The 27,663-nt window shown below is 40.4% G+C and overlaps 1 protein-coding gene across 7 annotated transcripts in view; it reads right to left on the bottom strand.

Moving 5' to 3' along the window:
• The window catches only part of tbc1d22a (TBC1 domain family, member 22a), a 554,059-nt gene that overhangs the window by 294,452 nt on the left and 231,944 nt on the right, over positions 1 to 27,663 (bottom strand). For all 7 annotated transcript variants that reach the window (XM_086010299.1, XM_086010294.1, XM_086010298.1 and 4 more), the window contains one exon: positions 24,643 to 24,718. In XM_086010299.1, the coding sequence (XP_085866425.1) occupies positions 24,643 to 24,718 (76 nt within the window). The remainder of the gene's footprint in view (positions 1 to 24,642; positions 24,719 to 27,663) is intronic.

Genomic DNA, 27,663 nt, shown 5'->3' with positions numbered 1-27,663 from the left:
AGCTTGTTTATGCCTTCCTGTAGTTTGTCATCAATCTCTCCTGCCTTCCATCCTACCACAGATTTTCCCTTTGTTCTTTCCTCCCCTCCTCCCTGCCCCGCTTAAAAATCTCTTCCCTAACCTTTTCCAGTTCTGACGAAGGGTTCGACCCGAAACGTTGACTGTTTCTCTCTCCTCGATGCTGCCTGGTCTGCTGCGTGTTTCCAGCGTTTTCTGTTGTTATTTCAGATTTCCAGCATCCACAGTATTGTGCTATTGTATTAAGCTAATTCGAAGATCAGAAATGCCTTTGCTGTCCAGCAGTCCTCGGGCACTATTTCTTTATCTATTGAATTTTTGTATATGGTTACTCGTGCCTCTGATATCTTCTCCCGAGTTTGCGTAGCCACAGGGGGCAATCCATCTGGACCCAGGTTCTTGTCCTCCTCAGGTTTGGCTAGTTTGTCTAGTATCTCCTTTCTTTTTAGGTGAACTAATGAAATATCCCTCTTGACTTCTTCTACTACTATCATTTCATACTGTATGTGCTTTGTTTGTTCCCTTCTCTTTAGATTTAATTTTATTCTCAGCTCTTTATTTAGCCACAGCATCTCATTGTTGGCTCATTTGTTCTTATTTTCTGGTGGTTATACTGATCTCCCCTTTAATGCTGCCCATTGTTGTTCTAATTCTGTTAATATTTTTCTCCAGTTTACCTCCCAGAGCTTCATCCTCATTCCCCCATAGTTGGCTTTTTTCCAATCTATTTCTTTGGTCTTTGTACTACCTATATCGCTTTCAGTTATTACCTTAGACCTTATTATACTGTGATAGCTAATCCCTAGATGTTCTTCCACACTTTCTCATTTGCTCTAGTTCATTTCCCATCATCAGATCTAGCAGCACTTCCTTCTCTGTTGGGGTTCTTACGCATTGGCCCAGTAATTCGGGTCCCAACGCGTGAGTAAGCACCGTGTACTCACGCGTGGGACCGATGGAATTGCCGGTTTTCTGCATGCAAAGCGCATGCGCGGGAAACCGGCATTTCCGATCCTCTGAACCAAGGGGTTCAGAGGTCGAACGCGTGTGCACAGGAGTCTGCGCGTGCGCGCTGAAATTCCTTTTTTTTAAATAAATACAGGGTTGCCCGTGCGATAAGGCCTCCAGTTTTTACGCGAGAAAAAAGCAGACGTAAGTACTTAGTTTTAAAAGGTAAGTGGTCTATTAATTAAAGTTAGAATTTTTTTTCCACAGGTTTATTATTTTTTAAGACTTTACAGTAAGGTAAGTGTATTTTTAGACCCGATTTGTTAAAAAATTATTTTTTTCAAAAATTTGAATAATTGTTTAAATTCGTGTTTTAGTTATTAATAGTTCATTTAATTAGTGGGATTTTTAAAAACTTTTATTTGACGTTTAAGTACTGTTTTGGGCACCCGGAGTTTTCATGAGTTTGACAGTTCTTACGATCAAACTCATGAACTTTTGCAACCTCCGATTGGTTGCCCAGTGCTCACGTGATCCCAGCCGGCTCATCGAACTAACTACGCCGCTGGATCACGCAAGCACAGCGCGCCGGGAGCTGAACCGGGCCCACTGACAGGAAATCCACGCAGGGCCAGGCTTCAACTGTCAGCGCGCTAAGTGTAGGTCGGGGGCTTGCACCCCGCGGGAAGCCCCCGACACCAATTTCTGGGCCATTGTGTCAGAAAGAAGTCTTGCAGACAATAAAAACTCCTTTATCCCTTTCACTGTCACTTTATTTGGAGGTAGTTTCATAGATTTGCCTTCATCAGAGAGAAATGGCATAGTGATTGAAAGGATGACCATTGATGGTGAAACAGAGAGCAGGAAGCGAGATTAAACTTCAAGGAACCTCGAGTTGGGGAAAATGAACTGGCATAATGACACAAGCCCTGGGGTTTTATACAACGAAGGTGTAGGAGAACACATGCAGAATTGCACAGTTGCAACATTATGGCAACATTTTTATTTAGGTGCACAGCATGTGGTTTCCCTAGAATCTATTAAGCTATACTATATACTCCTACCTAAATTATCTTGAGGATGCAGAAAGAAGAAACATCTATGTTTTAGGCCATTAATTTATTTCCTTACGAAAGCTTCAAAACTTAGTGGATGGACCGGGAATATGGAACTGCATATTGTACACGTGAAGAGCAAAATTAATAAACCATAAATGTGTTTCTAGGTTGTGCAGAGAGGCCTTGTGCATACATCCGAAGCAGCACTTCTCTTCTGAAGTTGATGTTGGCATGCAGGTCAAGACTTAACTTTAATGTGCCAGATAAGGATGAATGCAGATTTAGGACGAAGAATCCAGCTAATAGCATTTCTTGGAATGACCTTGTCAGATAAAATTGGTGAAGGAGGTCTAGTCGACACAAAGCCGACATTCGCCTGGAATTGGCGTGGGAACAGAAAATGTGGTGATCTGAGAAAACCAGGAATGAAGCCATCAAAGGGAGGAAACAGGTAGGTTGCCCAAGTACTGGCGTGCAAATAAGTACTTTGTTGCACATTAATGTTAAATGGGTGCAATATTAAGGGAAATAATGGAGGTGATATACCTCAATATGTTACATATAGTACATGGACCAGTTCATTTCGAAGCTGCTATATAGCGACATTAGTAGGACATGTGATGGTTGGTATGAATTGTACTGAGCCAAATGTCAGCTTGTTTACTCCCTTCACTGCCAGCCACATGCATAATGACTTTCAATTGTTCGAAGCCATGTGTTTGTAAACTGGGAGAAATGTATTGCATCCGAGCTGCAAGTTAGCCTCTATAAAAGGCTATTTGATCCAATTAGTGTGCTGTGCTTTCATTTTTCCCACTCACTTTTCATCATTTACCTCAATCTTCTATTCTTCGTTACATATAAAAGAAAACACAGCTGCAAAAATCAATTAATGAACTGCTCATTTAAAAGGATCTAAGAAGCCTTGATGTTGATGACAAAATTTGAGATACTTTAAATCCAAGAATGTACCACACTGCTGTTGTACAGAATTCTTAAAGCAAGGGTCAAGATGAATTGAAACATTTCTTACATTCACACTTGTAAAAGATAGGATTAGCAATACTGTGGAGTAAGGAGCAAAATTAAAACAGTAATATTTTGCATCATCTGGGCATTGCTAAGCATGTGTTTACATCAAAATTGGTGGAAACTGAAAGAAAATAAATCAAAGCATCATGCTACCTGCAGCCACACATTATAAGTGATAATAAAAGCCACCCATTTAACTCATCAAACCATTATCTTGCTCACACTTCAGTATGCATTTCACAGCTTCAATTCCTTTTTCTCATTAGGTGCCAAAGCAATCATGTCCAATACGCTACAGATCAATAACGTTTGAGATTATCAAACTAATTCAACTCCCAAATAACATTTTTAATGCACTTGCACTTTTTTCTATTTTCAGTGGGACTCTGGTTCCTGTTCAGGCCTTGCCCAATGGTTGTGCCCATATAATCTGTGATTCATTTATTTGTCTAATTTGTAAAATTACAGCTACATCACTTGGCATCTATAAATCAGTCCATCACAGCCAAAAAAGCAAATGCATTTAGGCTTTAAAATTAACTGCTTTGCCCTGGAGATGCCTGCGATACTCATGGATGGATGATGTTGATTTGTTGGCCAGGGCCATAGGCTGAGGGATCAGCAGGATTGGGGCAGACTGTGTACTAGGTAAGATGTTCAATTCTCTATTTAGGAGGTTAACCGAGAGTTGGCCTGGTCTCTCCTAGGTTGTCAATTTATAGCTTTGAAAAAATGTTACTGTATTTGTAAATCAACCATTACAGTACCCATTATTGCATCACAAAGTTCAACTGAAACTGCCTTCATGTTACTGGTTAATTACAATATTCAAGCCCTTAAACAATCTTGCCTCATTGAATTCTAAACCCAAAACTTGCACATTGGTCATTGCTCTTCTCTCAGTAGTTGCTAAAAGACTCAGGTGTGCTACTGGAGCACGCTCATGTCCAAAGAGCAACTCTCAGTCAAGAGTCTTGCATGTGGGTGAGCATTCCTACCTCCAGTTTCTCCAAGCATAAGTTAAAGAAAATAAATTATTCTTTAGAAATGTTCCTGTTCATCTAACCTCTCTCACATATACTCAAGTTCTGAAAAACTTTTGTAGTGTAATCTATAAATGAACTTGACAGAGTATATGTCGCCCACATATTATCTTACATACAGGAAACTTTCTGGTATCTGGCACGGACGGGACCGACCTGGTGCCGGTGCATCAACAATGCCGGATAACAGAACGCTGTAGTAAAAGATACGGAGCTCTGTAAAGCAACAAACCCTGTTGCACAGCTTCAAAACAATCGGCACAAGTTGCAAGCGTCTCTGTAGCTTAGCAACAGCTTCAGCTACACCCTTGCACAGCCACAAATGGAGAAAAAAGTAACTAAAAGTAAAAAAAGTTCTCTGAACCGACTCCTGAATTTTGCCGGTGGATAGAGCGTTCCGGTTATTTAGTGGCCGGTTAATTGAAAGTTTCCTGTACCTGGAACAAGAAAGTTATTTCACAACCACGTTCCAGTCTAAACAAATTAATCTTACTTCAGCTTTAATCTATAAGCAAACAATTTCATCTGCAACATCCTCTTCATTTTATTGTGTTTCCCAGGTGAATTCAATTAGATTTGCATCTTTGTATTAACTGACCTTTCAGGTATGAATAATTACAAAAAGTGATTAATTGGACATATTTCAGTACCAATAAATGACCACTAATGACTTTATGATTACACATGAAAGTAAAAGTTTAACATAACTGAAAACTAATTAATTGTGTGTATTAATAAGTGCTTTGAAAATCTGTTAACACAATGCATCAATTAATCAGATGCAGTATTAAAATTGTAAAAGATCCTAAAAGAAAAATACACTAGGAGAAATCTTGAAGGTATACAATGGAGATTAATAGATTATTCAGTTTATTCTCTGAGGGACGAAGACCTGAGAACTTGACTTATGAAATTCTACTGAGCATTTCCACTGTTTTCCATTTTGTGTTTGATTTGTGCAGTATGGGTGGGAATAATTTTGTTCAAAAAACATTCAATCTTTTTTTTTTTAAAGCCATTACCACCTTCACTGATGATTCAGTGAGTTTATCCAGTGAAAGCCGAGTCATAAAAATCAGAAATAACCCTAAATCAATCCCCAGTCTATCAATCAATCAGCTGGTCTTGAGCTGAGGCTTCTGTTCATAATGTTACAATTGGCAGGGAGCAAATCAGGCAGAGTCCCCAGGACAACATTGGGCTTAGCTGTCAACATTCACTATCCCCACTGCCCCCTGAAAATCATATCCACACTTCTGTAGCTCCAGGCTCAACTTCTCTAATGTTCTGCACACCAGCTTCACCCTACATGAGCTCCAACTTATCCAGACACCAGCATTTTGTCTCACTCACCCACTATCCCTGTGCTCACCAACCTCCACTGGTTCCCCATTCCCTAATGCAATAAATTCAAAATGTTTGCCCTGGATTATTAATCACTTCACAGACACAACCCACTCTACCTCCAAAACCTCTAGCTCCTATTCCAGCATATGCCCTCCAGTATTTCAACATTGGCCTTCTATGCATCTTGCACCCACTCTCCCCCCACTCACTGTCAGTAGCAAAGCCTTCAGAAGTGTTGGCCTCGCTCTTCGGAACTCCCTCCATTAAACCACTCTGTCCTGTCTCTCCCCACCTTCAAAAGCCTCCTCAAATCCTATACCTTAAATCACTGCTTCAGTTATTTCCCCCAAGTCTTCTATAGCTTAGTGTCAGTCTCTTCTCTGTAAAGTGCCTTGGGATGTTCACTACGTTTAAGATGCTATATAAATGCAAGTAGTTATCGATAACACTTATACAATTATAATGGCCACTTGGTCTTCAGTATTGGAGGGTAGTTGTTGCCAGTGGAACCATACTCCAAGCATGGAGTCAACACTTTCTGAAAAGGACTGAAGGGGAGAAAACCGGCCAAAGAAAAAAAAGGGTGATTATAGCAACAGGGGCATTTTATGTGACCTGTGTCAAGTCTCGAGACTAACCAATGTTTTGAAAGTTACCTGAATGGATACTAAACTATTAAATTCCAAGATCCATCTCGGCCAGAAACATTATTCCATTCACCAGTGAATCTTGATTCTTGGATGATACTTGTGTTTTGGCACACACACAAAAAAATCACTTTTCAAATTTGCCAGTGGACCTTCGACAGCCAGAAGTCTTTCTTGCCAGACAAGTTTATCAGTTCATCAAAACACCTTGCTGTACAAAGTTAGCAAATGGAAAACTGTTCATAAATAGCTTTTGTTAAAACTGGAGTACACGTGTGTTAACTACTCTGGTTATTGTGCTGAAGCAAGAACTTCTGGAAAGAAAAGGAGAACGATAAAAATGTATTTAACAATTCTATGGCAGATGGTGTCGTACAGTAGGTTAAAAGTAGTCAACTATTAATCTATGTTTTAATTAACTTGAACATTAGCAGATCGTTCAATACACTTTGAAATTTAAATTAACTTAGAATGTATAACTATTAGGAATTCATGCCTACTCTTAAACCAATCAGAATACATTATTTTAATAAACCACCTAATTTATAATTTTGGATGTCTCATAGTAAGAGATCACTGCAAAATTATCAGACCTACAAAATTTAATGAAGGAAGTACAATCATTTCTGAATCCAATGGAAGTCATTTTTATTTTTAAAAATTAAAAATGATAGATAATTCATTGTGAAAGTACTCTTATAGACAGAACTTAAAATAGTTCTGCTGCAGTCAGTGTCAATGTTTTTACCTGCTGATGTAGCACAATACTGTAAAAGCCTAGTTGCTTTCAACTATAACTGGGAAACTGTCAGATTACTGAATAAATTCTCCACAACAAAATAATCCAAACATTTCACCTTTTATTTACCAAAACGTGTGCTCAAGTCTCCTACAAAACAGATCGTCTTTTATTCTGTCAAGTGGCAGCTCCTTTTCTTTTGAAGGGGTTATTTAACCTCTGGTTTTCCCAGGCTCACTCACTCCAAGTGAACAACTCCTAACCTCATCTAACACTGTTCTGAATTGGCTGCTGCAAGATGTTGCGATGGCACGCGACATTTTCTTTCGAAAATATCTTTGAACAGAATCTACTCCTTACAATCAAAATCATTTTTGTGCTAAAGAAATTAAATTAGCACAGCAAAGTAGGAAATTGTGCAACAAAGTTCCATTATCAAATAAATTAGATTAAGTAACTTTGAATTGTGAGTAGATGGTACAATTTCTTCTGAAAGACTGGAATATCCAACAGGTTATTTTAAGTACATCTGACATCTTAAAAGAACTTTAATTTGTCAAAAGTTTTGTTACTTTCTTATTAATGACAAAAATGCCCAAGATGATGCAGTGGTTATATTACTGGACTAGTAATAGTGAGGCTTGGATTAATAATCCAGATAACAGGAGTACAAATCTCACCATGGCAGTTTGAAAATTTATAATGAGTTTATAAAATCTGGAAATAAAAAGCTGGAATCAATAAGATTGTCCTAACAACCCAACTGGTTCACTGGTGTCCTTTAGGGGAAAGGAAACATGCCATCATTCCCCATTCTGGGTAACAGAGCTACATGCATGCTAAACAGCAAAAGCAGCAAGCTACAGACAGAACTAAGTGATCCCATAACCAATGCATCAGGTCAAAGCTCTGCAGGCCTACTACATCCAGTTGTGAATGGTGATAAACAAATAAACAACTAACGAGAGGCGGCTCTATGAACATCCCCATCCTCAACGATGGTGGAACCCAGCATGTGAATGAAAAAGCAGTCACAACAATCTTCAGCCAGAAGTGCCAAGTGGATGATCCTTCTCAGCCTCCTCCCGAGGTCCCCAATCATGCCAGTCTTCAGCAAATTTGATTCACTTCATGTGACATCAAGAACTGGCTGACTGCACTGGGCACAGCAAAGGCTACGGAGCCCCAATAACATCCTAGCTATAATGCTGAAGACCTGTGCTCCAGAAGTTATTGCACCTTTAGTCAAACTGTTCCAGTACATCTATAACACTGGCATCTATCGGCCAATATGGAAAATTGCCCAAGTATTTCCTGTCCACAAAAAGCAGGACAAATTCAATCCAGCCAATTACCACCTTATCAGCAAAGTGATGGGAGGAGTCGTCAACAATGGCATCAAGCAGCACTGACTCACCAAGAAGCTGCTCACCACTGCTCAGTTTAGTTTCTGTCAGAACACTCGGCTCCAGACCTCATTACAGCCTTGGTGCAAACATTGACACAAGAGCTAAACTCCAGAGGTGGCGAGAGTGACTACTCATGACATCAAGGCAGCTTTCAGCCACGTGTGGCACCAAGCAGCCCTAGTAAAACTGATGTCAATGGGTCTCAGGGGAAAAACTGTCCAGTAGCTGGAGTCATACCTTTCAGAAAGCAACATGGCTGTTGTTGTTGAAGGATAATCATCTCAGCCCCAGGACATTGCTGCAGGAGTTCCTCGGGTAATCCAACTAACTTCAGCTGCTTCATGAAGGGCCTCCCCTCAATCATAAGGTCAAAATTAGGGCTGTTCACTGATGAATGCGCACGGTTCAACTGCATTCACAATTCCTCAGATAACTAAACAAAGAGTCATTGTTGTATAGAGCAATACCTGACAACATCCAGGCTTGGGCTGATGAGTGGTAAGTAACATTCTTGTCACGCAAGTGCCAGGCAATGATCATCTCAAACGAGAGCCTAATCACTTTCCCCTGACCTGCAATGGTATTACCACTGAAGAGTCCCCCCACCATCAACATCTAGGGGGGGTAACCAATGACCAGAAACTCAATTGGGCCAGCCACATAAACAGCGTTGCTACTAGAGTACGTCAAAGGCTAGGTATTCTGCAGCAAGTGCTCGCCTCCTGACTCCCCAAAGCCTCTACACGAGCTACAACGTACAAGTCAGGAAATGTGATGGAATGCTCTTGACTTGCTTAGATGGGTGCAATGGTAACAATACTCAAGAAGTTTAGCGCCATTCAGAACAAGTAGTCCGCTAAAAGTCCACTGCCTCCACCGCTGATGTAGCATGGACAATCTACAGGATGCACTACAGCAACTCGCCAAAGCTCCTTCAACAGCACCTCCCAAACCCGTGATCTCTGCTATCTAGAAGGACAAGGGCAGCAGGTGCAAGAGAACACCACCACCTCCAAGTTGCCCTTCAAGTCACACACCATCTTGACTTGGACATATATCGTCATTCCATCATTGCTGGGTCAAGATCCTGGAACTCCCTACCTAACAGCACTGTGGAAGAACCTTCACCACACGGACTGCAGCATTTCAAGGTAGCCCACCGTCACCTTCTCAGAGCAACTAAGGATGGGCAATAAATGCCAGCCTTTCTAGCAACGCCGACATCCTGAGAATTAAAAACATATCCTGAATATATTAAAATCACTTTAAAACCCTATGCAAGCATTTGATTTCAGTATGTCACAGAAATCTCAGTGCTGAACTTATACAAGGACAAAATTTATGTATTTTCTTGCACACTTCTGCAGTAATAATTGAAAAACCACTAAGAAAAGGATTACTGAATGATCTGAAATAACTACAATGGCCATCAAGTGGTCACTTCATATCAACTGTTTTCAAAAGACAAGGAAAATCACTAAGTTGAAGAACTTCAATCGGTGCATTAGCTAAACATTAACAATGTGCCTGCAGGGTTGGTTGTGTTAAACTTGCAGTAACGGTTTTAATTGGCCTCCACGGCCTGATTTTACAAGCATCAAAAGCAAATTAAAATCTTCTAATTTCACTGTTTAAGTCTTCCCACGCATTTTTAAAATTTGATTGTTTTAAATGCACTCAGAAGATGGTTACAATTTTTACAAGTACTGTAAATCTGGCATCTTTCTTTATCTCCGGGTATTCACAATTTTGAATCAATGCATTTCACTTAAAAGTACAATGTAAGCATCACACTGAGGTTACAGCATGTGACAAAGCTTGTTACACAGAAGCAATTTTCAATAACTTTTAACAATAGTGGCCTGTGGGCCAATACAGTGGGATATTGCAGTTGTCCAGTCAAGCACAGTGATGGAAAGCATGGCAATTTGTCCTTATAACATCTTCTGGAATAGGGTTCCTCCCATTTTTTAGTGAAAGGTTTATTTAAATTTAATAAACCGGGGCTTATCCAAAACTCAAAGCTTGATTTGTTTTTTGCAGCCTATTTTTAAAAGTCCCCCCCGCCCGCCCATGTTTAAGGCTATCAGATTCTGGAAAGAATTTGGCCACCTTTCCGACTCCTTTCTGTGGAAAAAGCGTCAGCTTTAAATGCTGTGGTTTAAAGCATGGTGCATTCACACAAGTTTTAAAAAAGGTACTGAGTCACTAGATGGTTTATATACTAATGGGGGTGGTTTTCCCCAAAGACTGTAAACAAGCAGCACCTCATCTTCCGATTAGGCACTTCGCAGCCTTCCAGACTCAATATCGAGTTCAACAATTTCAGATCATAACCTCGGCCCCCATTACATTTTTACTTATATATAATTTTCTTTCCACCCCTTTGTTTTGGGTCTTCCCTTACACCCCCCCCCCCCACTTTCCTTTTTTTTCCTCTCTCTCCCACATGGCAGCTGTTTCTCATCCTGCCAGTACACTTCACACCTAATCTGAGCCGTCTTTGTCTCCTCTGTCCTATTACCATCTCGTCTGGTTTTGAATACCTCTTAATGTCTCTTTACTTCTCTTTTGTTCTATTGCAGCCCTGCCTTCGATCTATTTTATTTCCTTTCCAGTTTTGAAAAAGAGTTCACCCGAAACATCAACTTTTAATTTCTCTCTACGGATGTTGCCTGGCCTGCTGAGTTTTTCCAGCATTTTCTGTTGTTATTTCAGCAATTCGTTAGCTTGCCTCAGTATTCAGATATTCAATAAACACCTCACACCCATTGTGTTGGGAAGGTGCTCAGTAGAGGCTCTGGCAGCTCTCCCCTGCCAGCTCTGGAACAAAGCGTGATTAAAAAAAGAGACAGACATGGCCCAGCAAAAGCTGCAAGGTCCATTGGATTTTTTGTAAACTGAAAGCTACTTGAGCCAGTCAGGCCCAGCAAAGGTTGCGAGAAGGCAAGAATGCAGGGCAATAGTTAGAAATTACTCCAACTCAAGCTAGGTGATCCAATGATCTGGGGAAGACCGTCATGTTTATTATTTTGTAATATTACATAAAAACAAGCTGTACTGATTGAACTGAGTGATGTTGCTATGTATGTTCATGTGCTGTGAAATAAATCAGCTTAATTTTTATCTGATCTTATTGCATTAAGTGTTTCCTTGGTCCACTTTGAGACATTAAAGAAGCACACATGCAAACGACTTGAATATCCAGTCCAGATCACAAGGGAATACTACGGCAACATCCCTGGATTATGCTATGATATAGTTAAGATATCGACAGCACTGGCACACCACCAAATGCAAGAGACTACCATCATGTTTCAGCATTTTTTTGATCACTTACAGGAGTAACTAGTATCAGTCTACCTCACAGAATATCCAAGGCAAGGCCCTAAACTTGTAACAGCTACCATTACAGCACAACTTAGAGTCATAACAGCACAGGAGGCCGCCATTTGGCCCATCCAGTCCGTGCCTGCTCTTTGTCGAGTAATCCAGTCAGTCCCATTCCCCCACTCTATCCGCATAGCCCTGCAAGTTTATTTCCCTCAAGTGCCTATCCAGTCTCCCCTTGAAAACATTGTGTGTGTCCGCTTCCACCACTTCCGTCGGCAGTGAGTTTCCAGGTCCTCACCACTCGCTGCGTAAAAAAGTTTTTCCTCATGTCCCCCCTGTATCTCTTGCCCAAAACCTTAAATCGGTGTCCCCTCATCCTTGTACCATCAACTAGTGGGAACAGCCTTTCCCCGTCTAGCCTATCCAAACCGGTCATAATCTTGTACACCTCTATCAAATCACCCCTCAACCTCCTTTGCTCTAATGTAAACAAATCCAGCTTCTGCAACCTGTCCTTGTAGCTAAGATCCCACATCCCCGGAACCATTTTGGTAAATCTCCTTTGTACCCTGTCAAGGGCCTTCACATCCTTCCTAAAGTGTGGTGACCAGAACTGGACGCAATACTCCAGTTGTGGCCTAACCAGTGCTTTATAAAGCTTCTGGAAATTGGTTCACATCAATACAAAATCAACAGGTTTACTGAGAGCCATTGATTGTGTGACTGTTCCCAGCTATGCTCTCAAAATAAAACAAATTACAGATCTCCACACACCTTCTACCAGTGTCAGACTGGACGGGGTTGTATAATATCAGCTCAAGTCTCCGTGCTATACTGTATCCATTGGCCTCTCCCAGTTCTACTGCCGATATGCCCTCAAAACATACAAAAGCAATGACAGACCACAGATGTTAACCTATACTTAATTACTTTGCCAGACTGCACAGTTGAGCGCAAAAGCACCATCACTGCACTGTTCAAGCTTCTGAAAATACAAGAATTTCAGCCAAAATTTGAGTTCTGACATCCTGATGTAAATTAGGATTAAGTACCTCGTTTCCCTTTGGGTACCTGACACTGTCTTTAGAAGTTACGATAACAGGTCAATATTAATAGGGCTCACAAGCACGCAAGTTTGGAAACCACTGTTGTAAACAGCAGAAACAACAGAACTTAAAGAGATCTGAAAAGAGGTCTACTCAAAATAACATTCATCTAGTCACGGGATCCTCCTTTCTATAAATTTTCCTGATGCATATTCTGTTCACAAATCTTGACACGTATCACAAGAACAAAACCAAAACAAATCTTAACACATCATGTGGTCTTACCACCATGACAACCAACATGGTATTTTTGTTAATAAAAATGGTTCAAGAAATAGTTAACATCTATAAACCGTTAAAATCCTTGAATGATATCACTATCATGCCCCAATATTTAAAAATCAATGGGTAATACTGTGATGGTAATGTCCGTCGTTCCTACCTGCTCCAGAGGTAGCACTGTAACCGTTCAGCCATTTAGGACAAACACACTAAAAATAAACCATCTCACACTAACCATGAGCAAGGGCCATAGGAAATTCACTTGTTTCTTTTCAAAGTACTGTATCTTGGTACATTTAACAATAGGGATAATTTCACCAGTTCATATGAGGCTTGTACATTATCCCTACCATTTTATACGTACAGAAAATATTATATAATCTTTCAAGTAGATCAAATAAAAGACAAAAATACATAAAACACTTAAGTTTACTCACCACTAGCTCAGTTGTTTTAAATATTCCTTTATGAAAGAAAACAAGACTTCTAATGCACAATTTCTTATCTGAAGGCAGAATTGTTTCTATTATCATGATTTAATATTTTAAGCATGTAAGCATAGAAAAAAAATTCTGCAAAAGGTGCGTGTAGAATTTATACAATATAAAGGTTTCTACAAATAGTTTCTGTGTTTTCAGATGCTGACTGACTGACCTCTTTCAGAAGGGATATTTGTCTCTAATTGTGGAGTATGTAAAACTATTTAATATTACTAACACTATATTGTCCCAAAAGAGGGTTATCATTTTTTGTAGATTTTAGTAACTGCCAATGAAAACGTTTCACGAGTGTTTTGCTGCAGGCGATTTCATGCAACACCAATTTGTTAGCAGGAACAACCTGTAATGATGCTCTTTTCACACTTCTCAAGCAGTTAACAGGCCACTTAATCACTACAAATGAAGAAAACTTTGTTCATCCAGCGGTGAAATGTATAAAACTTCTTAGTAATGGACCAGAGTCAAATTCAAAAAGGCATTTTCATTGATTGTACTGCAGTGGGTCTTCGGCAATGCATCTTGAAGAAACTGGAGAACACTTTGATCAGACAAGCAATCCGTAAGAACTTGGCAACATACCACAGAGCATGTGAACTAAGACCCAAGTACCCTAAGGAGCTGGAATCAAATACGGAAGAAACCTCCTAACTTAAAACAAGGCAGTTTCAAGGTATAATAGGTTTAACAAATGCGTGAGCAGGCAGAACAGTCAATGGCAGATGTAATTTAACGTACACCACTATAAAGTACTGCACATAGTAAGAAAGAAACAAGTGACACAGTTATGGGGAAATTCTTCTTCACACAAAGAGCGATCAACACTTCAAATAGACTTGGAATCATACAGCACAAAAGGAAGCCATTCAGCCCATTGTGTCTGTGCCTGTTCTTTGAAAAAGCTCGTCAAATAATCCCACTGCCCTGCTCCTTCCCGATAACCCTGCAAATGATTCCTTTTCAAGTATATATTCAATTGTCTTTTGAAAGATGCTATTGAATCAGCTTCGACCACTCTTTCAGGCAGTGCATTCCAGATCGTAACAACTTGCTGCTTAAAAAAAACTCATCTCCCATCTGTTTCTTTTGCCAATTGTTTTAAATCTGTGTCCTCCAGTTACTGACCCTCCTGCCAGTGGAAATAGTTTCTCCTTATTTACTCTATCAAAACCCCTCATAATTGCGAACACCACTATTAGATCTCCCCTTAATCCGGGATTGTTCTCCTTAGACTTCAGATAGTACAGTGGAGGTTAATGCCCTCTAATCATTTAAGAAACAATTAAATATTATAATGGGGAGGGAACTGTGGGGTCTTTCTGGATAGATGAATTAAAATGGGCTGAATGGCCTTACTCGCCTATAATTACTTTGTAACATAGGCGGTCAGAGTGAAAAATGAACTTGGAATTCATTCTTTGTGAACAGTCCACACAGATTATATTGCTACAAGCATCCAACCCTATCCAGCTTTTAAATCTCAGTAACAAAGGCTTAACAGTGTGCAAAAAGTTAAAAGGAGAATCATCATGTCCTGAATTTACCTGATCAACAGCTTCTGCAGAATATTTCTTCCTCAGCATCTTAAATACTGTTTTAATCAACATTTTTCTTCATAGTTACTTTCTGATTATATCAGCAGCATAAATGGACAATGCAAAATTGATTAAATGCTATAGAAAAAAAGTGGTAAGTGCCAAGCTATGTACATTGCGCATCAATAGTATGATTTAAAGTCATAACCAGTGATTTAGAAGGTAGTAATACAGCAAGAAAGACATGGGGCTGGATTTTCATTGAGTCGTCGGGTAGGAGGCGGGACTACAACTTTTGGGGTTGTAGTCCCGCCTCCATTGAGTTCGAGCCAACCTACGCGATTTTGACTTGATTGACCTCGTTGAGCCTGCCCAGTGGGCTCAGCAGGCCAATTAGGGGCCACCCAACAACAGGTGATGTCACAGATTGATATTTCATCTGTCAAGACCTTTTGACAGATGAAATATCAGTGCTTCACAGCTGTTTGAAGCGGTCAAACACTGACAATCTGTACTCTAAGTTAATTCCTTCCTCTCAGGATGATTTAGAGATCTCCCCGGAACAGAAAGCTGAATGCTACATGTTCTGGACATTATGTGGACATTATGGACATTTTACATGCAGATAGCACCCTCTGGTGGTAGCTATCGTATTGCAGTGACATTCTGGACATTTTTACATGCAGATAGCACCCTCTGGTGGTGGTTATTGTGTTAGCAGTGTGTTTATATGAAACAGAGGTCATTTGACCTTTGTTCTTTTCTTCCTGTGAGAGGTCATTTGACCTTCATACCTTTCTTCCTGTGTAACCCAGGAAGTAGAATTCCAGGAAGAACCTGGCAGTAATGGAGGATTCCACGAGGGTTTCACAATCCAATGTAATCTGATTTCATATGTTAGGCCAAGCGCAATATCTGTGAGTATCTTTGTTTGTTAGCATAATAGCAACGTTGTCAGAGTAGTATTTTGACAATAATATGTTTATAAAAGGTTAATATTTGATAGTTACAGAAGTTAGTCCAAATGTTAGTTAGTTATACAATTAGTCTATTCTACTGTTGTAAATATGTTTATATCTTATGTAATATCAAATGTATAGTACTCAGTTTATGTACAAAACATACTTTATCTTTGTTTACAGTTTCACAAAATTTGTTCAAGTAAAGCTTCAAAACAGCAAACGGCTTCACGAAGAATTATTTCGAATAAGTGTTTAACTTGCTGGATAACTAGATAGGAGCACGTCTAGCGCGGCCAGTACACTACAATTTTTGACAGCTCGCAGCCATTCTGCTTTCTGTGCCGGTGAGATGAGGGACTCGAGACCTGAAGGAAGGAAGGCTGTAAAGTAAAGGCATGTAAAACTTAAACACTTTAAACACACCAAACACACTTACCTTTGCACTTATGCACCCATCACTAACCTGAACATCTTGACCCTTCCAAGCCCTTCATCCCGACGGTCCGCCTCCTCTAACTTGGCGTGGTTTGGAGCCATAGGGAATCCCACACTTCAACATTAAAAATAGGGATAAGGCTAAAAACTGCCTGTTAACTGGCAGTTAATTGGCACTAATCCCCTTCCTGCCTCGGGGAGGCGTGTCCGAGTGCGGGGCGGGCACCCACCTCCTTTGAAACTGGCATGGAGGCGGGTTGGGTTCGGGACCCCCGATTTTGGGATTTTAACCCCCCACACGCCTCCAATCCCACCTCCATGGCCCAATGAAAATCCTGCCCATTGTCTCCTGTTACAATTCAGGCTATTTTCACATTGCTTTCCTTTCAATAGCTGAATCAAGCTTCCAACAAGTGAGCTGAACCCTTCGTCATCTTGTCGTCCACATCTTAGACTGCGAAGCCCAGGACGAACAATCAACAATATTTAGCAGTAATATTATAAATTCAAATTTACACAGAGTTTCCACTACATCTCCGGTCAATTCAAAAGGCTGAAAGGATCAAACTCTAGACTGGTTGTGTGTAGGCTTAAACTACTGATCAGAATGATTTACAGAAGCAAAGGTACTATGTAGCACAAGTAGTACTTCACTATACATTAATTAGAATAACTTAAGAGTCTGCTGTCCTTCCAGCTACTTATAGCAAATTCTTACAACAGTAGTCTTGGAATACATAAGCCGCCTGTGAATATATATTGGCAGTGTCAAAACTGCTGAGCACAAAGATTGTGTTTTATATATCTTTAATTCCTATTAAAAGCACTGCCAATCAATTGTGATCAAAGTAATATTAAATCATAACATTAAAAAGACAATACCTTGTAATGCTAATGAGAACGTCAATACACATCGCCTGGAATTAATCACTTAGCAATTTCTATGCACAACAGTAACATGAATATGTCAGTACAATGAAACCACATTAATGGCAGACATCAATCCATTAGACCTCTAATAAACCAACCTGCAGCCACAGAAATATGGTTGTTACAGGATGCAAGATTGCATGCCACTGAGAAATAATCGGTTATGCTACAAAGAGCAATGATGAACTCACGATCAAAGAATTGACAGTATGAGTCAAGCATGTCATCTTTGAACAGAAGGAGGCCATTCGACCCATTGCGTTTGCGCCAGCTTTTTGTGCGAGCAATCCAAAACTAATGCAACTATCTTGCTCTCTTCTCATTGCCCAGTATAATTACTTTGCTTCAAATATTTGTCCAACATTTTCTTAAAAATGTTATGCATCTGCCTCAACCACCCCGTGACATAGCATTCCAGGCTCCCACAATCCTGTGTAAATAAATTTCTCCTAACCTCGCTCATCGCTCTCGGTGACTACTTTTAATTCACAACTCCTTGTCATGGACTCTCCAACCAGAGCAAATAGTGTGTCCCTATTCACTCTAATCAACACCCTTCATCATTTAAAAAATGTATGACAGCTCCTCTTATCTTTCTCTGTTTCAACTGAAATAATCAGTATCTCAAGTCTCTGCTCATAACTACAGTTTCCCGTCCCCGACATCATCCTGGTGAATCTACACTATAGGCACTCTATAGCTTTAATGTCCTTTTTATTATGGGATACCATTAACTTCACAGATTATTCTAATTGTGGCCTAATCAATCAATCTTTTCTACAAACTTATTCTTAATTAATTCTTGTACTCTGGGAAAAATTTGGTGTCGCCCATTTTGGGGTGCTAATATCGGCTGGGCTCAAATTTTAGCGCCTAGCGCAAATTATCACCGGCGACCGTGAAATTCATCTCCCGCGCCCCTGGAGGTGACTGGAGCGCTAAATCAAGCTCAGGCGATGCCAATTACCTTGTACTCAGACAGACTGGCGCCTTCCAGTTCTTAAAGGGGAGGGTCCATCTTGCTGCGCAGCCACACCCTGTTCATTGCAGCGTTTGACCTCGGCCTGCAAGCAGGTAAAAATCTTCACCAAAGATTCATGATGGCTACAGAGAGGCCCAGGGAGAGAGCTTGCTGGTTTAGCGACCAGGCATTGGTGGCTCTGGTTAGCGCTGTGGAATGCTGACAGGCAGTGCTGTTTCCAGAGACTGGCAGGAGGCCATTGCTACGGGAGATAATAAGGGTGTGGAGGGAGAGTGCCCAGCACATTTCATCCAGGAGCCTGGTCCAAAGAACGCATATGCAGTGCCGCAAGAAGTTCAACGACCTCACTCGGGTGGTCAGGGTGAGCACATGCTTGAAAAACTTCGACATCCCACCATCTCAACCTCACTGTGCACAGACGTTGTAAAGTCCCAAATCCCCAACATTCACCCAACAACTATGCCCATCTAATAAAAGTCACATGCACATCCCACATCTTGCAGACATTGACGGCTATTCAACTATGGCAGGCACATCTGTCAAACACATGGCTGCACTCACTCACTCAGACGCTGTCCTTTTTCTTGCAGGCCAAGCTTTCACATAACCGGAGGGAGCAACAATGCACAGGAGGACGACAGGAAGAGCTGCAGCCCCTCACAACTGGAGGAGCGAGTCCACAGACTCATTGCCAGTCATGTCAATGGCACTGTGGCTATTGGAGAGGTCGATCCCCTTGGGGGCAGCAACGGTATGTTCATCAGCTTTATCTCCTCTCTCATACCACCTCCCCCTCACAAGACCAGCCTTGGGAAGAAGGGGGGGGGGGGGGTGGGGAGATCATGATCAAAGGGCGAATAACTAAAAATTCTCAAACAAATGGGGGGAATGTTTGTCCCAAAGTTGGATGCTTATGTTAATATCTTGTTAATTCCGTTAACGCTTATCTCGATGTGGTAAGAACCAGTTTTGTTAGTTAATGAATTGCTGTGTTTGTTTGTTATTGGTTGTGCTTAATAAGACACAATTTGTCAGAAAAATAATTTTTTTTAATTGAAACTTTGCAACTTCTCAATTTACTCATTGGAGCTTTGCCCAGTAATAGGGGCTGCAGGATGGTTGTAATGATGTGCTTCTTCATCCCAAATGCCATCTTCTCAGGTCATGGGGAATGAGATGTACTGCCTTCTCCTTTGGTATAGAGCGTTTGTGACCTCCCGGATGCAACAATGGACGGCGAACTGGGAGATGTTCGCAATATCCCGTGGAAGCCTGGAAGGAGCCGCGGGCATAGAAATTGAGAGCCACTGTCACCTTCACTGCCGCCGACAGAGACGTCCTGGTCCCGAGCTGAGGCTGCAGCTCTGGCTGCAGGAGGTGGCAGAGCTCAGTGACCACCTCCTTGCTAAACGTAGCTTTCTAAAACACTGCGCCTCGGACAAATGAATGTAAGAGAATTGCTCCGGGAATACCCTGGAGGTTAAGATCTTCTGTGCAGAGGCCTGTTGGCCCTCCTCCCTCTGGCCACGTTTGCCACGCTCTCTCTGCGCCTCCGAAGGTGAAGCTGGAGGATGATGCTCGTGTTAGTACAGCCCCCATTTAGTCTTCTAAATATGGTAGTAATAAAGCTGACAGAAATAGGAACCTGAAAAGTGATGAGGAACAAAACTCCTCGTCGGACAGCATTAAATGTCTCTGGACGCCTCTCTCAAACTGCGTAGGCAGAATATTTTGCAGACAGGACAAAGCAGGAAGCGCACGCCTTTATATAGCGCTCCCCCAGCTCCCAGCAGACTGCAAAACGTCCATCTCTACCTGCCGTTCCTAGCGGCAGACGGGCGAGAATCAATTTCCGGTCCGGGACGCAACTGGGGTGGTGCACGCTTTGATGACATCACGATCTCCGGGCGCAGGAGATCGTGGCGGTAGTGTTTAGCACCACTGCAACCCGCCAGGTCAATTTTGCGGGCGGCGCTAAAATCACCGCGCTTGGGTGGCAAGTCGTTAACGCCCCCGGAGGCACTACCCGACCAAATTTTTCCCCCTATGGCTCTATTTACAAAATCCAAAATGTTGTTTAGCCTTTATTATGGCTTTACCCAAATGCACTTGCACTTTTAGGGAATTAGATATTTGAATCCCCTGGTCGCTGTGTTCATCCACATCCTTCACTGCCCTTCCATCACACATATACTCCCATTCCTTGTTTTTCCTTAAAAAAAAATTAGGTCACACTTATTCACATGAAATTGAATGTGCCATATGTCTGGCCGTGTCTTCCTGAAGTCTCAAGGTCCTCCTTGCTGTGCAAAACCTTTTACTTTTGTGTTGTTAGTAAATTACAAGATTGTTTTCCCTATGCCCAAGACAAAAATCATCGATATAAACCAACACCAAAAGTAGAACCAACGGTAACTCCAGGGGGAAATTATTTCCAATCCAAGCAACAACCATTTACCCAAACTCTATTTCCTGTTAGTCTACCACTTTCTATTCATGCTGCTGCATTTCCTCATTCTATGTCTGTTCTGGACCGATGGACTATTTTATGTGCGCAGATAGCACCCTCTGGTGGTGGTTATTGTGTTAGCAGTGTGTTTGTATGAAACAGAGGTCATTTGACCTTTGTTCCTTTCTTCCTGTGTGAGGTCATTTGACCTTTGTTCCTTTCTTCCTGTGTGAGGTCATTTGACCTTCGTACCTTTCTTCCTGTGAGAGGTCATTTGACATTCGTACCTTTCTTCCTGTGTAACCCAGGAAGTAGAATCCCAGGAAGAACCTGGCAGTAATGGAGGATTCCATAAGGGTTTCATAATCCAATGTAATCTGATTTCATATGTTAGGCCAAGCGCAATATCTGTGAGTATCTTTGTTTCTTAGCATAATAGCAACGTTGTCAGAGTAGTATTTTGATAACACTATGTTTATAAAAGGTTAATATTTGATAGTTACAGAAGTGAGTCCAAATGTTAGTTAGTTATACAATTAGTCTATTCTACTGTTGTAAATATGTTTATATCTTATGTAATATCAAATGTATAGTACTCAGTTTATGTGCAAAACATACTTTATCTTTGTTTACAGTTTCACAAATTTGTTCAAGTAAAGGCTTCAAAAAGCAAACGGCTTCACGAAGAATTATTTTGAAGAAGTGTTTAACTTGCTGGATAACTAGATAGGAGCACGTCTAGTGCGGCCAGTACAATGTCTGTATTTTCCTAACTACACTCGAGTCAGTGTGGACGAAAAGCTGACACTGGAGTAATACTTTTAAAAAAGAAATACCAACAAGAAAGTCAGTCAGACTTTTGGCAATAAGAATCCAGTGAGTGGAGTGATGTGAGAAGGTCAAAAACAAGATAGGAAACTGCAGGGAGAAAGGTTCTGCTCTGGGATGCAAAATGATAATTTTGCTCAAGTTAAAATGATCCACCAAAGTTAGGTATGGTAACATTAATTAAAAAAAAATCATTACACAAAGCCAAGGACTGAACGAAGAAAATCTTGCTCAGTACTGTGGAATAAAAAACCTTGACGATTCAAATCAAACGTCAACGCATCATGTGGAACTCACTACCACATGGAGTAGTGGAGACCTATAGCAAGATGCATTTAAGGGGGAAGCTCGACAAGTACATGAGGGAGAAAGGAATAGAAGGTTTTGTTGATAGGGTTAGACAAAGTACAGGAAACTCTATTATCCGGCACCGACAGGACCGGCGAGGTGCCGGTTTATCAAAAAGTCCGGATTACAGAGAGTTAGTTAAAAGGTACGAGAGCTCCGTACACCGCAACAAATCCAGGCTTCCCTGTTGCTTAGCAACATGTGCAGGAACTCCGGCCACAGACCAAGCATCCCCGTTGCTTAGCAACAAGTGCAGGAACCCCAGTTACACAGCCACAGATCCAGGCACTGCCACTAATATGAAGTAAAACTTACCTGAACCTACTCCTGAATTTTGCCGGTTAACAGAGATTTCCGGTTATTTTTTTAGGTGCCGGTTAAGAGAGAGTTTCCTGTAAATAGAGTGGGAGGAGCCTCATGTGGAGCATAAACAGCAGCATTGATCAGTTGGGCCAAATGCCCTGTTTCTGTGCTGTAAATTCTATGTGAGTGTAACGGAAGAAACACGTGCAAAAGACACGGGCATCAAGTTCAAACCACAGAGAGGTTGTATTGTTACACCCTTGGCTTAAACTACTGTATAAGTGGATATTGGGCAGCGTGCGTCAACGCCTATATTATTTTTTAACTGGATTATAAAGCTTTTGCAATCAACAGAGATTACCATGCAATAATTAATGTTTTTTTTTTTTTGTTTTGTTTTTTTTTTTTTTTTTTGAGTATATGGTTACAGATTTGACAGTTATAAACTAAATTGAAGATAAATGAAGGGAAACGGACAACTATTCAGATTTCTTCTATATCTGTATGACCCTTGACTGTCCAAACTATGAAATGTGACTGATTATTGCAAGTTTTGCACAAATTAAGGTATCGCAGTGATTTATTTGCACTTGGCTCAAACAATTAATTTGGCAGGGATTCTACCATTCTGGAAAGTTTGTACCACCCTGGAAAGTTAAAGCTTCTCCTTCATACACTACATTCTGCTAAGGGAGACTTGACTATGGCCAGTTTGAGCTCTATAACTGCTATCAAAATTATTTTTTTGATTACAAAAATTTTGTAATTAAAAAAAATGTAGTTACGATATAATCTAATCGAGTTACAATAAAGTCTAAGATTTCAGATCCAGGGCGTGGCTACAGGCTGCCTTCAATCATGGCATCTGTCCCAGAATGTCTTAAGTGGAAGACAACCATTGACAGTAGGAAAGGGTGGTCAAGGGACCAAAAGTTCCACAAATATTCAGAATACAAATTAGTTGTGAAGTGGCTATGCACTTTTTAAAAAATAAATCCAACATGAATTTATTGATCTTCATTCAGGATCCTTCACCTATCCTCCTGAATTTGGGGCAGTGGTGTGCAGTATTTTCTATGTTTTTGCAGAGCTACGAAGGACGCTCCTTTAACTTGTTCCAACAAGGTTATCATATTCTTCGAGTATTTTCTGGTGGACTGATGCAGTGAATCATGTGCTTGGAAGAAAAAAGGCTTTTACCCAATTAGAAAGCAAAATAACTGAAACAGCTAGTAGATTTACCAACACTTACTTAGGTCAGCATGAGGACACATTGCAGGCTAGTGCTATCAAATTTAACATGCAGATTTATTTACAACTGCTTTAAGGTGACAGCCGAACTGAAGTAACCCAGTTTAGGTAGGTTTAGCTTGAAAAAGTAACATACTTCTATGTAAAGATAATCCTCATATAGGACTCCAATTTTTACAGTTCTTATGGCAATACTTAACATTTTAATGTGATATGTAGAAATGTAAACCCTTTTTGCCAAGTTTTGTGAAAAGCTGAATGGAGATGTAAGACACTTGAGTTTTCTATCAGCTTCAAAATCAAAGGTAATTTAGTACAGAATGAGCAATAGTATCTTGATTACAAAGGTTTCAGTCTATTTGGGAAGCTTGTTACAAACTAGGCACCTATCAAAAGGCAAATCAATTTCTTTAATGTACTTTTTTATTTTAGTTTCCAGAGCCTTCAACACTACTGACATGTGCTCAGTTATTATACCAGACAATTCAGCTGATAAACAGTTCCATTCATTTATTGCAATAAATATCTGGAGAATACATTTGAATGGATTGTATTATCTGAAGTAAAGCAATTAATTAAAGCTAGTCACAGAACCATGGAAATTAGCATTTCATGGAAGGTTTTTTTTTAAGGACAAGAGAGGCAACCTCAGAGCTCCTTGCCAGTGTCTGCAACAGTAATCTAAAATTGCCCTGAAAAATTATCATTTAGCTGAATTGTTAAAGATGGTATAGTATTTTCAGAGTCCATAATTAATTAGATTTACCACACAAATGATTTCAGCACTCATGATAGGACTGGGATGCACAACGACACAAAGCTGAATGCCGAAGGGCATCCATAAACAGTCAATGTGACTTCCTGCAGAATTAAAACGAGTGAATTTAATGCAAACTGAATGCTGACTGGTTATCTGGTGCAACCATTACTCTTCCAACAAAAAATTGCCATTGAAGTTTGATTATATTGCTTTGATAAAAAGTAATGAAAGTTGCTTATGCTCTGGCAGTTCCCCTTAAATGACACACAACACTGATCTTGCAAAGGGCACAATGCTCGAAGTTGATTGAGGATGACACGTCATCTCCAAAAGGCCACCAAGCTGTCATGGTGAGTAGTCAACTTGATATTGGCCATTAAATTTGTACAGGTTTTTTACCAAGCAGTCTTAACACATTGTTGTTGTACTCAACGTGAATTCAAGAATGGATCAGACTTACCATCGATCCGGCTAACAAGCTCCTGTAATGCTTTTACTTTCCTCTGAATCCCAGGCTGTGCAAAAGTGTAGTTGTCCTTGAAAACAAAGAGTTTTCCAATGAGAGACATGATTTACTTGTACTAGAAGCCCTCACAGAGATACAGGTTTCCATACAACAAAAACTTGCATTTCTATAGCTTCTGTCACATGGAAGACCATTTCAAAGCACTTGATAAGAGAGAGATGCCATTTATCAGGAAAAGGAAAAAAAAATCAAAAATTGGGTCACGGTTTTTAAGCGATTTTTTGAAGCAGGTGATACCAAGGGAGGGTGGCTTTCAACAGGGTTCCAAAGAGCAGAGATTTGGTTAGTGAAACAGTTGCATATCTATGGCAAAGTAGAGGGAGCAGGGAATGAGCAGTAACCTAGTGATACACATGTATTTGTGTCAATATTGCTTATTAAGGATTATGGTAAAAAGCATTCAGCAAATGAAGAAAAATAGCTGTTGAAATGACTCATTAAAGAACTGGACAATTCAATTCTTCCTTTGCTGGCAGCTTCTATTTTTTTTAAACTGATCTGAAGATACTATTATACACAATACTGTAATTACTTCCAGCCTGAGTTAACAAAACAAACAATGGGGTGGTCAGAAACATATTTTGGGATGGCCACTGCTCTTTCTGTTATACTTACAACAACAACTTGTATTTATATAGCGCCTTTAACGTAGTAAAACGTCCTGAGGCGCTTCACCGGAGTATTGTAAGACAAAAAACCAGACTTAACAGTCAGCTGAAAGTTTGTAAGGTGTGGGGAATCAGGCCCGAATCTGTTAAACAAAAGCTCATCACCCCGCCACAATACAAAAATAAAACTAATTTAAAATATTAACTTGAGTTAATTTTAGGAAGCATATCTTCTGAAGGCGTTGAAAAACACTCACTAACACCCATTAGAACTGGCACTAGATAATTAGCACTGAGGTCACTCCAGTCAGTATATCTTATACCAAGAGGGCATATACACACTATCACTAAAGAGAAATGCATGTGGGAATGTGGACTGTTTGATTAATAATGGTGCCTACTTATCTGCAAGGATTATGCAAAATGCAATCCTTTAGATTGATGGTGTAGGAGAATATACAATCCAACATGAAAAATAGCATAATATAGTATCAATATCTTTGTAGTATGAGTATGTATTCTGTGTGATAGAGGTGAACACATGGTTTATGCTAGGTAGTTAGCATTCCGCGGGGAATGCCAAGTTAGCAGGAGGTGCCAGGTTAATGCAGTTTACTTAGCATCAAAGGGTTTGTGCTAAATTGGAGCCAATATATCTGTTTCAGCTGTTATCATTGCGTTAAGGTGTGATATTTATAACCATGCAATTGTATCGTCATATCTACATAACCAAAGCCCACATTCCAGTGAGAATGGAGTGTATGCAGTGTGGCATTGTCATGTACTGGTGTAGTAGTATATGACACAAAGATAACATGACAATCTTAGAATTGATAGGTTTAGAGCAAGTCATCTGCCATTGTTCATCCAGGTGTATAATAAGCTTACTTTCAGTAATTCTTGGTTATTCCAGGCTGAGAACTTGCCTGGATTGTAATTAGAGTTAAAGGAAGACCCCAAAGTGTATAAACATATAACTTGTACTTTGTCGATAGTAATAAAACCAGCAAGTTGATTTATTCAACGGCCAAAACTATGTCATTTGGCTTAACCTACTTGGTTGATCTTGTAGATGGCTCTATCACTGCAAAAAAAACCTAGCCATTCAACACAGTAATGCCCAAATATAATCTATCACCTTGGTGCAAGATTTAACTAAGCAAACTTAGATAACATTCAACAGCACAGACTCTACTTGCAACCGCCATCTTGCTGAATTACTTACCACTACAGACTGGTTCTAACCTGTTAATTAAATGAAAAATTTAAGGAATGCGATAAATTCTCATTCATAATGTGTGAACTCATTAGTAATTAATGATAAAAGGAAAGGATTGCAAATCTGCTTGGAGCTCAAGGACCTAAACAAGGCTATAAAAAACAAATATTTCAAGCTTTCTACTCTCAATACCTGCGAGTGGGCCGCAGTCTTTTCCTGTGGCGCTTAACTTTTTGGACATCTCTCTTCTCCCCCCTTCTCCCAGCATTATAATGAGCAGCGGTATAGCCAAGGAATGAGCCATTCTTCAGATTTTTTCAAAAAGTATGATTTCAGCAGCAGGGTAGACTTCAATTCACTGCTAGTCAGCTGATTTGCACTGGATTCATGTGACCACCGGTGCTTGTGCGCCTGAACACCTGGACGCAATACAATTTTTAAACATCTCTAAGGTAGCATCTAACTGCTGTTTGGCAATTTCCTAGGGTGAAATCAACAATTCACTACCTGGGGCAATTATAAGATTGAGCAACCAACCCACCACACCATGCCACAGCACATGGCAGGATCAACATGCTGTAAGAGATAGAAAATAAAACACAGATACAAAAGATTTTCAATGTTACAAAAAAAAATCCTGTGTAAACAAAAAATTCAAGTACAGGCAGAAGTGACATTGTAAACAACAGAAAACGCTGGAAAAACTCAGCAGGCCAGGCAGCATCCGTGGAGCGAGAAACAGAGTTAACGTTTCAGGTCTGGGACCCTTCACCAGAACTGGAAAAAGCTGGAGATGTAACATATTAAGCAGGTGCAGAGACAGGGGAGGAAGGAATTGAAGGAACAAGGTTGAAGAGACAAATGGAAATCCCATCGGAGAGAAGAGCAGAACTTCAAGGTGGGCATTCCTAGAAGAGAGGTGGCAGTGAACCAAACACTAATACAGTAGCAAAGTACTGTTCTGCAGATGCTGGAAATCTTTGCTTCCACCCCTCCCTCCCGTCTCTGCACCTGCTTAATATCTGTTACATCTCCAACTTTTTCCATGTTAACTCTGTTTCTCGCTCCAAGGATGTTGCCTGGCCTGCTGAGCTTTTCCAGCGTTTTCTGTTATTTCAGATTGCCAGC

Source organism: Somniosus microcephalus, chromosome 17, assembly GCF_052327205.1.
Source record: "Somniosus microcephalus isolate GS21.2 chromosome 17, FLI_Smic_1.0, whole genome shotgun sequence".
NCBI lineage: Eukaryota > Metazoa > Chordata > Chondrichthyes > Squaliformes > Somniosidae > Somniosus > Somniosus microcephalus.
This window is presented reverse-complemented; position numbering and strand designations above follow the sequence as displayed.